Raw genomic sequence first — 15,792 nt, 5'->3', positions numbered from 1 at the left:
TCTACATGGGTCAAAAGTTGTTGATACACAAAGCTCTCTAGTACTAGGGATGGGTATCGTTATGATTTTAATCACACTACTACTCTTACTGATACTGCTTATCGATCCGGTACTTTAACGCTACTCTTATCAGTTCTTTTTGTCACTCTTTTTAAGAGGAAAAAAAAAACCCCAAAACAAATTAAGAATAGAATTAACATTGCTTTATTTTCTCATGTCTGGACTCATGTCTTTGGTTTTCAAAAGGGTTAGATATTGTTATTTTTGAAATAAAACACAATTACAGCAAGTGTAATGGGCGGCACGGTGGCCAAGTGGTTAGTGCTGTCGCCTCACAGCAAGAAGGTCCTGAGTATTAATCCCAGGGATGTCCAGCTTTGGGAGTCATCCTAGGTCATCCTCTGTGTGGAGTTTGCGCGTTCTCTCTGTGTCTGCGGTAGGTTTTCTCCAGGTGCTCTGGATTCCCTCACCATCAAAAAAGACATGCATGTTAGGGTTAATATTCTCGTCTGTGCCCCTGACTGAGGCATGGCAAGACGAACTGGATTTGGTCCCCGGGCACTGCAAGGCGGCTGCCCACTGCTCCTAGCTGCACAGCTAGGATGGGTTAAATGCAGAGCATAATTCCCCATGGGATTAATAAAGTATATCAAAATAAAAATAAAAAAGTACCCAAACTTTTGACCCATATTTTGATAAACATGTAGTCATAGGAAAGGCATTCTGCTTAAGTGGAAGTAGACAATTTTTCTTTAAATTATCATTATGAAGTAAATGCTGGTTGCACAGTGTAATGGCTATAGAATATTGACACCATCGGCAATAAGATTGGTTCTCTATAAGTCTTGCTTTCACTATGCAATTATGTCTTTCACCGGGCACAATTTTTCCCCAGCAAATCGATTTATGGCACAGGAAGTGCGTCAACCACCCAGTAGTGGGCTAGGCAATGGCAGATGGTGGAACAACCGAAGTAACTGTGGAAACCACCCAGCAAAAGAAAAAGAACCCAGTTGATGGAGAAAGGAAAGAAGGCGAAGAGGGAGAAAGATGGAAGACGAGATAAAACAAGAGTGAACTTTGGACAGGCATTCACTCGATGGAGGGAGCTCCGGGACTTGAGAGGGTTCCAAACCAACTTTCAGTTGACATTAGTAACACACCCTGCCAACTTATTAACACTACCGGATGTTTTACTCTACCTTTATCATAGCACTGAGATGAGGGTTTCTAGTTCAAATTGGGATTCTTACGGTTGTTTCTTGCTTTGGACAGTAGCCAGGCTGCTAATAAATGGAAAGCGATTCGTTTGTCTTTGCGACAGTGGTGCAAACAATGATACCACTTGGAAACACTAGGGGGGTAAAAGTTGAAAAGTTGTCTACTTCCATTTTAACACTAAAACATATATGCGTGTGTGTACACGCGTGTGTGTACGCACGTGTGCGCAGACACACACACACACACACACACACGACAGCTTGTGATGAAGATTAAACACACCCGCAGCAATGGGACTGGACAATGTTGTTGTCTCCATGGTAACAGATGTTCCTGCAGCAGCCGGGTGGCACAATGAATGTCCAGTTGCCTCAAGTGGGGTCAGTTCAGCAGACAACAACACTGACCAATCAGGTCCAGCAGACGGCACTAAATCCCGCCCATACAGGAACTCAGCAGCTCACCATCCAACAGCAGCCTGCTTCAACACAGCAAAACCTGCAGCAGCAGCCCAACACCCAACAGGTATGGCGCACACACACACACACACACACACACACACACACACACACACACACACACACGAAAACGCAAACCTCTGTAGAGGCTCTTCCGCATGTTCGACTTTGTCTTGTCTTTGATTGGAGGCACAGAATTGCTCATTGTTATCTGGGTTTAAATAGTCTGCAGAGTAGGGCGTCTGGGTAGTGTGGTGGTCTATTCCGTTGCCTACCAACTAGGGCTGTCAGGATCATGAAATTTTAGCTGACGATTAATTGTCATACAAATAATTGCGATTAACGATTTAATCGTGGCTTTTCCCCCTTTTTTTCTCCCCAATTGTACTTGGCCAATTACCCTATTTTCTGAGCCATCCTGGTCGCTGCTCCACCCCCACTGCCAATCTGGGTTTGGCTGCAGACTACCACATGCTTCCTCTGATACATGTGGAGTCGCCAGCCGCTTCTTTTCACCTGGCAGTGAGGAGTTTCGCCAGAGGGACGTAGTGTGTGGGAGGATCACGCTATTCTCCCCAGTTTCTCCCCCCGCCCCTGAACAGGCGCCCTGACTGACCAGAGGAGATGCTAGTGCAACGACCAGGACACATACCCACACCCACAAGTGTTGACCAAACTTCTACACAATCCCAAGGCGCGAGCTGTGCATTCCTTCTCACTTGCTATGGCATTTTTGACAGCTAAATGGAGATTATGGCCAAATCAATTTAGCCGTGGCCAACCAAGTTTGCCTATTGTAGCCACAATGTTAGAACCAGTATCTGTGTTCTGCAGGACACTTTCTGCTCATCTAATGCCCAATCTGCCAAAGCAGACTGAAGGCATTCTGCAAGTGTATCAGCTGTGTGGTTCTCTGGTGTATATCTTGTTTCTTAACACTTGGACTGTAGAGTCCAGTCAGTGGTGAGGTAATGTATTGTTAAGCTGATGTATGGGGTCATATTTGAGCTTGACCACATGTCTGTAGGGGCTGAGTAAAAGTCAATTTCTTTTAAATCCATGATGATATCATCCTTCACTTGGTTGTATAAATTGGGGATTGCAGTTTTGGAGGTGTATGTTTTTCCTGGTAATTCGTACTGCGTGTCAAACTTTTGCAGCAGTTCTTTAGATGCTGGTTTTTCCAACTGTATTGAACGGCTGCATTTCTTTGGCTATATACCGCGTCACACTCACGTGTGCCATCTGGTTCTGTCTGGTACTGTTAACGTGTGCCATCTGGTATTGTCACGTTTACTGCGGCAGTGGCTGTCTTTCCAAGTTCGGCGAATTGGGTGTGGTGGTGGATCCGTAGATGGTGTTTTAAATTCATGGTATTAACGCTTTTGACCGTGACCTTTTTGCTTCAAATCCGACAAATTGCCTCCTCCAAGTTATTAGGCTCTCCTTTTTCATTTGGCTTAAAGCCTAAATGTGCCCACAGCGCTGCTGTGGTGTTTGGCTTTGCAACTACGTCCATGATGTTAATGTCAACAGATGCTCTTTGAAATGCTGTCACCGAATATTATAGAATAAGCATCTCAAGATAAACAGTTTGTTAGCGCTTTTTTTTTTTTTTGCCGCTCATGTGCCAGGGTGGACAAGATGATGTCATTAAAGGAGCGCCAGTCAAACAACAAACGGTGGAAAACGACATGGAAATAGTGATGGAAATATGACATTTCTGTTAGTTTCATTCAGCTGTTGCTATACAAATGAATGGAAACGATTCTAATGATTATGCAAAATGATCGCGGTCAGGCCAAATAATTGCGATCAGGCGATTATTTAATGTTTGTGACACCCCTACTACCAACACAAGGATCGCCGGTTTGAATCCCCGTGTTACCTCCGGCTTGGTCGGGCATCCCTACAGACACAATTGGCCGTGTCTACGGGTGGGAAGCCGGATGTGGGTATGTGTCCTGGTCGTTGCACTAGCGCCTCCTCTGATCGGTCGGGGTGCCTGTTCGGGGGGGAGGGGGAACTGGGGGTAATAGCGTGATCCTCCCATGCGCTACGTCCCCCTGTTGAAACTCCTCACTGTCAGGTGAAAAGAAGCGGCTGGCGACTCCACATGTATCGGAGGACGCATGTGGTAGTCTGCAGCCCTCCCCGGCTCGGTAGAGGGGGTGGAGCAGCGGCTTGGAGGGTGGGATAATCGACCAAGTACAATTGGGGAGAAAAAAAAGGGGGGGGATAGTCTGCAGAGCAGTGTATGTAAAAGGTTTTCAGAAATTCCTCTAGCTGCACAAAGCAAGTACCGTTCAGATTAATCCCCCCATCAACACTACCCCCTGTTCAGATGATAGGAAAAGCTCCACGACCCAGGAAATTGTGTTTAATAGAGTTGAAATTGTTAAAAACATTTGTGTTTCAACACCAGCTTCACCCCTAAGCATCTCTCTCTCTCCCACCCCCCCCCCCACCAGCAACATTTTATTGGTCTGTCAATACAGTCTTAAATGAGTTTTTTTTTTTTAGTAATGGACTTTTTAAAACTAAATTACCTTAAGCAATCGGTCACAGGGTTATTTTTAGTGATTCCTAGTATTCAAGTGAACAGTTAAACCTCCCATTATTTGAATTCTCTCACTATCCATTTAATTGAAGCAATTCTTGCCTCTGTCTGTCTGTCTCTCTGTCCCTCCATTTTTTTCCCCCTCTTGTCTTCTGCCATGCCCTTTTGTAGCCCCAGCGTCAGCCTCAGCAGTCAGCCCAGGCCCAGGGATCAGTGACCGCACCGCTCTACAACACCATGATGATCTCCCAACCCGGACCGACCAATCTGCTGCAGATCAGCACCAGCCTGCCACAGAACAACACACAGCAAGGCACAGCTGTGGCCACATTTACGCAGGACCGACAGATCCGGTATGGGCACAACAAGTGTGACGCATAATTTCAGGATAGACTAGTAGGAAAACAAAGACACACACTCCAGCAGGTTAACAGTTGGTGAGAACAATGTTGTTTCCAGTTGCCAAAAGAAGTAATTTTGCACCATTGACTGTATTAGCCACATTATAGTTTCTATTTACACTGTTTATGTACCTTGCTACCATTTAGTATTTTTTCCATTTTGTTTTTTATAGCTTTGTCACTCACACCTTTTTCTGCTTGTCTCGTTCAATTTCTTTTTTTCCTTCTCCACTTGTTCACTCCACTCTAGGTTCCCAGCAGGACAGCAGCTGGTGACGAAGCTGGTAACTGCTCCGATGGCATGTGGTGCGGTCATGGTTCCCACTTCAATGTTCATGGGACAAGTGGTCACTGCATACAACCCATTTGGAGGGCAACAGGTAAGGGAGATGCCATATGACACACGTGAACAATCTGCACCATTCTCAGTTGGCCCATCCATTTCAAGGTGTTCTTGTGTGGAGTGCTTGGCTTTTCCACTGGAGCTTTTCAGTCCCAACATTAGGGGATACAAGGGGTTTCACAGAATAGTTGACTATCAAAACCACTAGTTGACGCTAGTGTTCACTAGTTAAACCGAAACATTTGCAAGACAGCAGTCGCATTGTTACTGCAGTCAAGTGCTCTGGCTCAAGCCTGCTGGGGGAGTAGTCCAATCAGATTGTGGCTCATTTGTAAACAGCCTGTCAGAGCCAATCGAGGACTCTGCTATTTCATCTACCCCCAGGTTGGTCCCGCCTACATTAGGTACCTCTTTAATGGTTGTACCTGAGACCTTTTTGAAAAGATTTGATCGTTGTTATTGGGTGAAAAAAAATATCTCCTGCGATTAATCAACTACTTGACTACTTTTTGGGAGTAGTTGACAACTACTAAAATGCAGCAGTTGTGAATGCCCGAGAGGATACTATGAACGTACTGGGGGAGCGCTCAGCAGAAAATGTGTGCACCTGCTTGAATTTGAAGCTAATATTGCATAGATAAATAAGCGGTTTTAAAAATGTTTTTAATTCATTAATGATTTTTATATACATGAGGAAGAAAATTGACTGGGAGAATACCACATATGGAAGGGTAAAGCAGTGTTTCTCCATTCTCAAAAGGTACGGCCAGAGAAGATGAAATTGTGTACTTGTTTTTTCTGTAGCTGTTTTCAAATACACTTTGTCCCCCCAAAAAAATCAATTTTATGTCGCATTAACCTTATTGTAAGGTTGGCAGTTACTCAAGTTCCCCTAACTTATTTTCTCTTCCTAGTCCTGAACTTTATTGAAAAGTAAAATCACTCAGAATAAGTTGGGAGCTACTTTACTAGTGGATGGAAATCAAACTGTTCTAATGAGATTGAAACAAGTGCATTGCTTGGACAGCAGTTGGTACTCTGGGCTTGATTTTTCAAGAACATCTCAGTGCTTAGGGTTTGGGTTGGGGATTAGTTCAGCCTTTTTAATCTTTCTGTTCTTTCAGCAGGGAGGGCAGACCCAGACTTTGACCCTGCAACCTGCCCAGCCACCCCAAGGTCAGTCTGAAACCCAAAACCAGACAACTGTAGTGGCATCAAGTGGCCAGCAGGGGCAGCAGCAACAGCAGCAATTCCTACAGGTAACAATGGAGGGCAGCAAAGACCAAATGGTTTTAAATACAACACTAGGCAAATGGAGGGCCATGTGTTACGGGTTTTCTTTCCAACCCAGCACGACACCAACTGGTTTCATTGATTAACACATCTTCAACCAGACAGAGGGGGATTAATAGGCGAAATCAGCTGGTATAGTGTTGGGTTGGGAAGAGAAACGCCATGGCCCTCCATGGCACGTAATTGAGTGTCACTACTCTAGCCCTTATGAATGCATTGTCAGGTCATCAGGCTATTCTGTCTTTGAATCGGTTGACATTACTGCTTTCCTAGTGTGATACTGAGTTGTCTAAAAAAAAAACCGTGAAAATAGTTGTTTCTGTAAATGACTTGCAGAGATACTGTCAGATTCTAGTGTCTCATCTGTAGTAGATTTTTAAGAGCTTTTTCTGGGAGCATTCTTGGGAATTCTTCCTACATTTGGTAATATGTTATAATGGGTTGTGATGGCTCTAAACGGAAAAAGGCTCATTACTGTGCATTGCTTGGTTCTCTCCTGCTGCTGCACTGTAATGTTGCTAGGGTACCCGTCTTCTCCATGGTAACCAGTCCACCCAGCTGATTCTGCAGGCAGCTTTCCCTCTCCAACAGCAGGGCACCTTCACCCAGGCAACACACCAACAGCAACAACAGCAGCAGCAGCAACAACCACAGCAACAGCAACAGCAGCAGCAACAGCAGAGGCAATAGCAACGACCGCAACAACAATCTCACCATCAGAGGCACCAGCAGCAGCGGTGGCAGCAGCTGAGACTGCAGACCCAGAGACAGCAGAGAGCCCTGCCCTCGCACAGGACTGACAGCGTTGGCACCTGACCGCCATGAGCTCTGGGGAATGAAGCATCCATTCAAAATCCTCTGGGGACACTGCTAAAAATCTAAAGTCTAAAGGGTTGTTGCGTGGATTTCGTTTCGCTTGTGTGGCTGTCACAAACTTGCTATCTTCCCAAGATGTTGTCCTCCCATCCTGCACCTGAAACAATGAAACCATAGGAAAGAGGAAAGGCTTTGAGCTGACGAGGAACTCGTGTCACCATGGCAACGGCACGGACCAGAACCACCTGTTTTTTTCAGCCCGCAGGCGAGTGGGAGCACCACTGCCTCCCTGGAAAACCTGACAAGACTGCTTAGAGACACCTTATCACCACGGTAACAAGAGACTCATTCAAAGGTGTGTCACATCGGACTGGTGCTGTACAAATTTACTGTATGATAAAAACTTGTAAATATCCAGTATAGCTTAACAGAAAAACAGAAATGTAGTATTTTATATGATTGCATGGAAAAAATAACTGTGTAAGCTTTTATTAGTCGCTTTTGAAAAATGACTTTTTACTTTTAGTGTTTTCTGGTTAAACACGGAGCAATGATTGGCCCTCTCAGACCTCTTATGTCACCCTCCTGTTAAAGTCCAGAACGAGGCTTTAAAGTCACTTCAGAGTTCGTTTTAAAAAATGGTTGGGCTTGGGTGTTTTGTGGAAGTCGTGTTTTTAAACACTGTCTCAGAGACAAAAATGACTCTTTGTAACTTTTTAAGTACAAATCATGTTCGACAGGAAACAAGATAGTTTAAAATAATGCTTTGCAGGATGATCACTGTACGTGTAACGGGTTTAGTGATTCCAAGTGCCAATAACAACATTAATGTCAATTGATTTTTTTTTCCTGAAGGCTATTCATATGAGTATATATTTTCCAACAAGATAGTACCCCTAATAAAGGATGTGTTTGTGTATATAGTAGGGATTATTTTTTGAAAGTCAGAGAGCCCTATGAGTGACAAACATTATAGTATCTCCAACCCCCTAATATTATAGCACTTAATGTGGTTGTGTACAGTAAATCACTATCTAGACCTAGTTATTTGTAAAGTCCTCGTGTGTGATTTTGGTGTGCGTGTGTGTTTTTGAGAATTCACCCTTTTGTGTGCATGGGGAAGCGTCGGAGTGTGTGCGCGTGTGTGTGTGTGTGTGTATGTGTTTGCCCCTTGTGTCTTACAATAATTGACTTAGTAAGAATTTGAAGTTTGCTGAATGGTACTCGTATTCTCAGGAATGTAGAAAGGTTCGCTTCTGCCTCAGCCTAGAACCAGACCATGAAGGGTTGGACAGTGATGATGCAGAGACCTCAGGCGTAGAAAGGAATCAGTCACACCAGGCGCAGTCAATGGCTCGTGTTTGACCCAGATTTCTACGGTGCCCTCTTCGTTTAAACCTTTTTGGAGGGGAAACTCCTCCCAAGGAAAGCTAATCCCCCCCCACCCACCTCCATTCGGCCACAGGGAAAATGTGTCGTTCAGATATGCAAGAACCCCTCCCCAAACGTGACCGATGTACACGAAAAGAGTAACTAGAACAGTTAATTTATGGTCTCGGCAAACCCCTGGCGGTCTCTCGTGTCAGCAGTGTCTCATCCTTTCCTCTCTTTCTTAACCTCAGCAGCCCTCACATGCAGTAAAGTTCAGCTCCCGCTCAGTTCTCAGTCTGCAGTTCAAACCAGGGCTGGGCCCCGGTCCATTTTAATTTCACACCGTTGAGTAGAAATGGAACTGGGCTCCACCCGTGTGCTCTACAGTTAAAAGCCATATCAAACCGGAACGTCTCGGAAATGGAGGAAGTGTATCAGGAAAAGGAGTATTTGGAATGTGTTGCTTTGTCTCAGTGTTGTGGAAGCGAGCAAGCGTGTGTGTGTGTGTGTGTTTCTGTGTTACGAGTGTGTGTGTACACTTTGCGTAATTGTGTTTGTTGCAAGTTTATTGTCTCTCCTTGTTGATTTTATTTCTTGTATCACACAGGGGTTAGTAATGGTTTCCCCTGGCGATAGCCAATCAGTTCTCACGTTGCAGTAAAAAGAAAAAACGAAATTTGTAATATTCAAGAAACTTCCTCTCTGGTCGGGCCGATTATTGTGAATGCCCCGGTGTGGGACAGCTCAACTTGAATACGTATTTGTTTGAGAGCATGTGTAAGTAAGCGTGTATGTTATGTGTGTACGTAGATGGAATTACTGTAACCCATTTTATTTTCATATGGACGTAGATTCTTGACTGGAGACACAAAGATGTTCGGCGATTCAGAGCGTAGGTCACCCGTCTGCCTAAAAAAAAAATTATTTTTTGTTTTTTTGTTTTTTGTTTTGTTTTACACAGACTAGCTGCCCAAAAATACTCACACCAATTTGACCAGCTTCAAATAGTATCAGCATTCCTCCTACCAGAGATGGCAAAGCCAGGTCCAGGAAGTACAAATCCGAACCATGTATTTCTTCCACCCGTGTACTAAATCAGCTGATTTCATTACCCTATCAAGCTGAAGAGTGGGGTTGATTAGAATCAATTGGTTTAGCACTTGGGTGGAGCAAATACGTGGGCAGGATTTTTACTTTCTGGACCTGGATTTGCCACCTCTGCTACATAAATTTTTTTGGTAAATTTAGCTCAGCATGCACTGTAATATTTGGAAATGGAGACTTTTCCCCTGGGATCTATTGGGGGGTGGGGGGGGTGTCAAAATGGGACAAGTAAAGATGGTGTGCAGTGAGGAACCTACTATTTGATCCAGGTTTTAAAAAAAACCCATCCCACCTCAAATCCAGATCCCCCGCTCTGTAGCTTGTGTGTAAAGTATTGCTCTAAAGAGTGATGTTGAATTGTTAATATTGTGAGTAAACTGCCACTGATACCCAGCCCAAAGAATGTAAAGGTGTTTTAAAGAGACTAATGGAGGTTGTAAATGTTGAATATAGAAGAAAAAGGACCCTTTGAAAGGATTTATAATGAAGGAAGGACAGGCTTTTAAAAAGAACGCCACATTTCTCCCCGCAGCGATCCAACAAATGCAATCCGGTATTCAATATTCAAATTTGTTCATTGGCATTGCATTTTATTTTATTTTTTTAAACGTTTTCAAGCCCTCTGAATGTTTCACCGATGCTACAACAAACCAGTTTATGTTTTCAACATGTTTGTCTTTGCAAAAATGCGGGGGGCGGGCGGGGGGGGGGGGGAGAGAAGCATGAAAAAGTTTGATTTGAGAAACAATTTCAAAACATTTTGGGTGTAGGTTATTTGGAATGAAATGCCATTGACAAGAGAAGTGAAGTAACGGCACCCCTTACACACACACGCACACACACACGCACGTACACACACACACGCACACACACACACACACACACACACACACACACACCTATTTGCTCCACTGCCGTGGTTCATAGAGAACATACTTCTGTTATAATACTACACACATACGCCAGACCAACAATATTAGTATTCCGTGTGAAATGGTGCTATGCTTTACTGTACGTTTATGTATGTATAATCCCTTTTTCTGCTCATGAAATTGTGCTCCTTTTATCTACCCCGAAGTCAAAACATAATAATGAACATCTTACCGTGAAATATTTGCTATTATTATAAATCCTTGCCCCTTCCTGCCCCTTCCTTGGTCAATTTGAAAATAAAACCAATTGCAAACATTATACGATTAACACCGTTTCTGCATTTCTGGGTTTTTTTTTCTTCTCTTGATTGAAATTGGACACACACACACACGGATCACACAATCCAGGGAGTTCCACCGTTATGGGTAAATTCTTTTATTACAAGTCAACCAACTGTATCAAAACGGCATAAACTTCAAAACCTTGTGTGACAGCCTAACTTTACACGAGCTCTTGTGTGCGTGCAGCACGTCAGTACAGCCCGTCAGTAACTGCCAGGAGGGCAGACGGTTACTGACGGGACAGTCGCACGAGCGCGCTCAGTGTCGTGCGTAACCGCTAAAGGCACAGCTAACAGTGTATTTACAACGCACACATCCTCCACAACCGGAAGAGAAAGGTGTCTCCCGGCAGCCCTAGCAGCCCGGGTAGACCCCCCCCCCCACATGAACACAAGACTATTACGTCTAAGGCTAAACCCCGCGATACAATGGTAAACTGATTTTTTTTGTTTTGTTTTTTTTGTCTTTTGTAAGTCACAGTTTCCAAAGCCATAGCATAACGAGGGTTTTGGTGCACGCCATTTTGGGTATGGTACATATTCAACACCGCTTTGGTCATGCGTCTCACCAGAGATACAGCAGGAGAAGATCTGGATTTGTCTTCTTTAAAGGCCGATTTAAATCACCTCGACGGCGAGCTAAACGAAAAACTCCTACCAGAGGGATTTGCAAGCATTGTAAATGCTGCAGAGAGAGAGAGAGAGAGAGAGAGAGAGAGAGAACTACCATATTTTGAATGTAAGACACAAACAACCACCAGCACTAATCTCTTGTTTATCTATTCCCCAGTCCCACGTGACCTCCCAAGGTCAGGATTTTCCTTCTCGCTAGCGCAGATTCTGTCCCCCCCCCCTCCTCCCCAAAGCATCTTAAAATATAATCTTTGGCCGACTGCAAACCGGAACTCTCGCGTGCTCTTGATGGCTCGTGACAGATCTGACGGTGAACAGTGATGGATGTTTAGTGTGTCTGAACAGACACACACCAAATATACTTGTCGCAGAAAAGCCGATAGAGTTCTGTTGGTGTAAGAGGGCGAGGGGTGGCTACATGGTTTCCGGTGGGGCGGCACATGTTGTTAGCTGTTTTTCAGTGTCCGGTCGGCTCTTTTAGTTTGGTTCTTTAATAAGGTAGACAATGATCACAAGTGACAGACAATTCAGAGCATTGTGTGTGTATGCGTGTGCAAGGACCTGCATGTCTTGACCCTGGACACACACAGTATCTGAGTTTGTGTGTCAGACAGTGTCATAGTCTAGGAAGACGTCAGTGGCGCTGAGCAGTAGAGGCTGTGTTGGCGCTGTAGTGCTGCAAACTGAGCTCAGCCTCCGTGATGGCGCCCTCTGCTGCTCCGGAGGAACTGCAGTGGTGCTCAGTGTCAGGTACACCTGAGGATCGACACACGTTTTAAAGAAATCTTCTGTGTGGCTGCATTTGTTCCTAAAACGAAATCTTAGTATACAGAGGCAAATGTCTAGGAAGATGTTAGAGAAAGAAAGGGTGGCAAGCAACATTAGATTTAAAACACAATATTACAATTATGTGGTATGCAAGTCGTTAGCCACCACAACACAAACACACACACACACACACACACACACACACACACACACACACACACACACACACACACACACACACACACACACACACACACACACACACACACACACCATGTATTTTGGGCAAAATGACTGAGAATTATGAGAATAATGAAGGGAGGAAATGCTATCAGATCAGTAAAGGCTAGATTAGATGAATCTTTTTTTTTTTTTACATTTTGTTATAGTACACATTTGTTTTATGAAGGAAACAAATCGGTAGATATTGGGCTTTTTTATTTAATTATATAAAATCATGAGTACACTATTAAACTTATCCTGACCATATATACACTGGTGTTATGCATATTACACAGTGCACATAAGGGATAGACTGGATGCTATGGTTTCATACGTACGTTCTTGGTGCTTTCTGACAAAAGCAGTTCAGTCCTCTCCACCAGCTTCCTGAAGGACGGTCTCTTCAGAGGGTCCTGGCTCCAACAACAAAGCATCATGTCATACCTACGGAGAGATGGAAATGATGTCAGACATCAGAGACGGACAAGCGCCATGCATCACAAATACAATTTTCTCTCGATCCTTTCTTGACTGCCGCTGCTGCAAGCTGCCCCCTCACTTCATTTCTTTGAGAGCCCCCGGCAGTGCACATGCAGGGCAGGTTTCCATAGACGACGTGATGAGAACGGATGTGCGTGCTTACTGTCCACATTTACGATTTCTGCATGTTTGCACAAACACGGTACACAATGAATGACTGCTAAACATCATTAACACCATCATCACTCTAGAATGGAGATTGTCATACTTTAATTATCATACCCACACACATAAAACAAACACGCACACCTAAACACACTTACATCTCAGTGGGAGCGAAGTCAGGCCTGCTCATCCTGTGGCCTTCTTGTATCATCCTATAGAAAGTTGAGCCGACCTGCATTCCAGTGTATGGGCTGTTACCTTGAATACATAGACACATATTCAATTGTAATCTTGACATTACGCTTTAAAAATTAATCTACAGGCGAGCTTTTGAATATGTCAGCCATCTTAACGACACTACGTCTTTAAAAAAAAAACCTTTCAGAATAAAATGATCCTAAACTCTTTTTTGCCTTGCCACAAACAAATATGTAAACGTAGGTTTTACTTTTTTGTTAATGGTGCATATCTATTCATTTTGGAATGAACCTCCTTTAAGGATGCTGGTTTCTAAGTGTACGGGTTGCTTTGACATGAGCGTTTGAATAAATTGTTCATTACATGATCTAGCCGGGGTCTATCGTCACATCGCTACACATTTTCTGGCAGTGTGGCTACACTGTCTGAGCTCCGCGCGTATGGCGGAAGAGTCACGAGTTCCTCCCGCTTGGACTACTGCAACTCCCCCCCCCTTTTTTCTCTCCAGTTGTACCTGTCCAATTACCCCACTCTTCCGAGCCGTCCTGGTCGCTGCTCCACCCCCTCTGCTGATCTGGGGAGGGCCGCAAACTACCATGTGTCTCCTCCGATACAGCCGCCAGCCGCTTCTTTTCACCTGACGGTGAGGAGTTTCACCAGGGATACGTAGCACATGGGAGGATCACGCTATTCCCCCCAGTTCCCCCTCTCCCCCGAACAGGTGCCTCTACTGACCAGAGGAGGCGCTAGTGCAGCGACCAGGACACATACCCACATCCAGCTTCCCACCCGCAGACACGGCCAATTGTGTCTGTAGGGGCGCCCAACCAAGCCGGAGGTAACATGGGGATTCGAACCAGCGATCCCCGTGTTGGTAGGCAATAGAATAGACCACTATGCTACCCGGACGCCCCGGACTACTGCAACTCTATGTATATTGGGATTAGTCAGTCGTCCCTGTCCTGCCTGCCTGCAACTGGTCCAGAACGCTGCAGCCAGGCTCCTGACAGGCCCCCGGGAGAGGGACCATGTTACCCCTACACCGGCCTCTCTCCACTGGCTGCCTTAAATCAGAATTGATTTTAACCCCCATCGTCTTCCCTCTCTAAATCCAAAAAAGAGGTTTTAACTTTTGTCACCCTGCTGGTTAGAAGATTAATTGTGACCAAGAGGAAATTAATGGTATCCCCCTCTCATACCCACTGGATAAGACACAGCCTCTATTTTCTTAGAACTGGAAAAAATTCAGATGTTTCATTAAGTGGCTCCTCTAATAAATTTGGGAAAATCTGGGGTCCATTCTTTCAATTTGTTCAGAAAATGAATTTCCCATTTATCCCTGACTGAAGCAGTGTTTGGGGTTTAGAGGGGTACTAGGATTGAGTTTGTTGTGACGTGGGTGATATGCTGCTGCACTGGATATTAGTGTCTATTATTGACCCGGTTTATTACTAGCTGACTGATGGTTGCTGTTTTGTTTTTTTTACTATTATTTTTATTTCTTTTTTTGTTTATGGTTGTGTTATGTTTTGTTTGTTTTTTTGGTTTCTGTAAGTTGTTATGGTGTTTAGCAATGAGTCAACTGTCGCTTTTTTAATAATTTCTCTTTATAAAGGGAATATATACTTTTTTACCCTTTATAAATGCCCTGATGACACAATTGTTTTCTTTTTTTTGCTTGTTGAAAAACCCAATAAAAATATTTAAAAACAAAAAAAGAATTGATTTTAAGGTTCTCCTGTCAGTTTATAAAGCTGTAAATGGACAACCCCCCCATATTGCAGGCCTTTTAACCCTCTAGTCCACCTCCAGGTCCCTTAGGTTGACTTGGGACTCCTGGATGTCCCATGGTCTAAACTTAAGGTCAGGGGTGACCGTGCCTTTGCAGTTGCAGCCCCTAGACTGTGGAACAGCGCCCCCCTCCAGACCAGATCTGCCACCTCAATCAACTCTTTTAAGTCCTGGCTCAAAACTTACTTACAAAACACTACGTCTGAATCCTCCTGATGTGGCTGATTTTCCTTTATTAATCCCCAATAAAGGAATAATAAATTAATAATACTGCGAATTAACCCATCCTAGCTGTGATCTGTGTAGCGAGGAGCAGTGGGCTGCCGCCTTCATGCTGCACCCGGGGACCAACTCCACTTCTTTTCCCATTGCCTCGGTCAGGAGTATAAACCCTTACATGCATCTTTCTTCTGATGGTGGGGGAAGCCAGAGCACCGGAGAAAACCCACCGCAGATGCGGGGAGAACATGCAAACTCCACACAGAGGACGACCTGGGGATGACCCCCTCCCCCAAGGTTGGACAACCCCAGGGTTCGAACCAAAGACCTTCTTGCTGTGAGGCAACAGCACCAACCACTGGGCCATTGTGCCTATGTCAATGTTTCTTGTATTTGTGTTTTAGCTACCTGCTCTAGTCTGTCATGGTCAACACGGGTTGTTTTTAAATATGCTTTATGAATAAATTTGACTTTTGACTCTGACGTGACGAGTTTGATTCCCCGGTAGGACACTGTTGGAAAGTGGTATCATTGTC

General features: G+C 44.4%; 2 protein-coding genes across 2 annotated transcripts in view; one reads left to right on the top strand and one right to left on the bottom strand.

Annotated features, from left to right (window-relative positions):
- Window positions 1–10,767, top strand: part of LOC130112208 (circadian locomoter output cycles protein kaput-like) — a 30,423-nt gene extending 19,656 nt beyond the window's left edge. The window contains 5 exon segments of the mRNA XM_056279472.1: window positions 1,549–1,746; window positions 4,411–4,592; window positions 4,891–5,020; window positions 6,111–6,242; window positions 6,799–10,767. Coding sequence (XP_056135447.1) covers window positions 1,549–1,746; window positions 4,411–4,592; window positions 4,891–5,020; window positions 6,111–6,242; window positions 6,799–7,092 — 936 coding nt within the window. The 3' untranslated portion in view covers window positions 7,093–10,767.
- Window positions 10,768–10,870: 103 nt separating this feature from the next.
- The window catches only part of kitb (KIT proto-oncogene, receptor tyrosine kinase b), a 34,020-nt gene continuing 29,098 nt past the window's right edge, over window positions 10,871–15,792 (bottom strand). Inside the window, exons 19-21 of the mRNA XM_056279662.1 lie at window positions 13,207–13,306; window positions 12,742–12,847; window positions 10,871–12,169 (exon numbers count right to left, since the gene is read on the bottom strand). Of these exons, the coding sequence (XP_056135637.1) occupies window positions 12,020–12,169; window positions 12,742–12,847; window positions 13,207–13,306 (356 nt within the window). The 3' untranslated portion in view covers window positions 10,871–12,019. The remainder of the gene's footprint in view (window positions 12,170–12,741; window positions 12,848–13,206; window positions 13,307–15,792) is intronic.

This window comes from Lampris incognitus, chromosome 5 (assembly GCF_029633865.1).
Source record: "Lampris incognitus isolate fLamInc1 chromosome 5, fLamInc1.hap2, whole genome shotgun sequence".
NCBI classification, from domain to species: Eukaryota; Metazoa; Chordata; class Actinopteri; order Lampriformes; family Lampridae; genus Lampris; species Lampris incognitus.
This window is presented reverse-complemented; position numbering and strand designations above follow the sequence as displayed.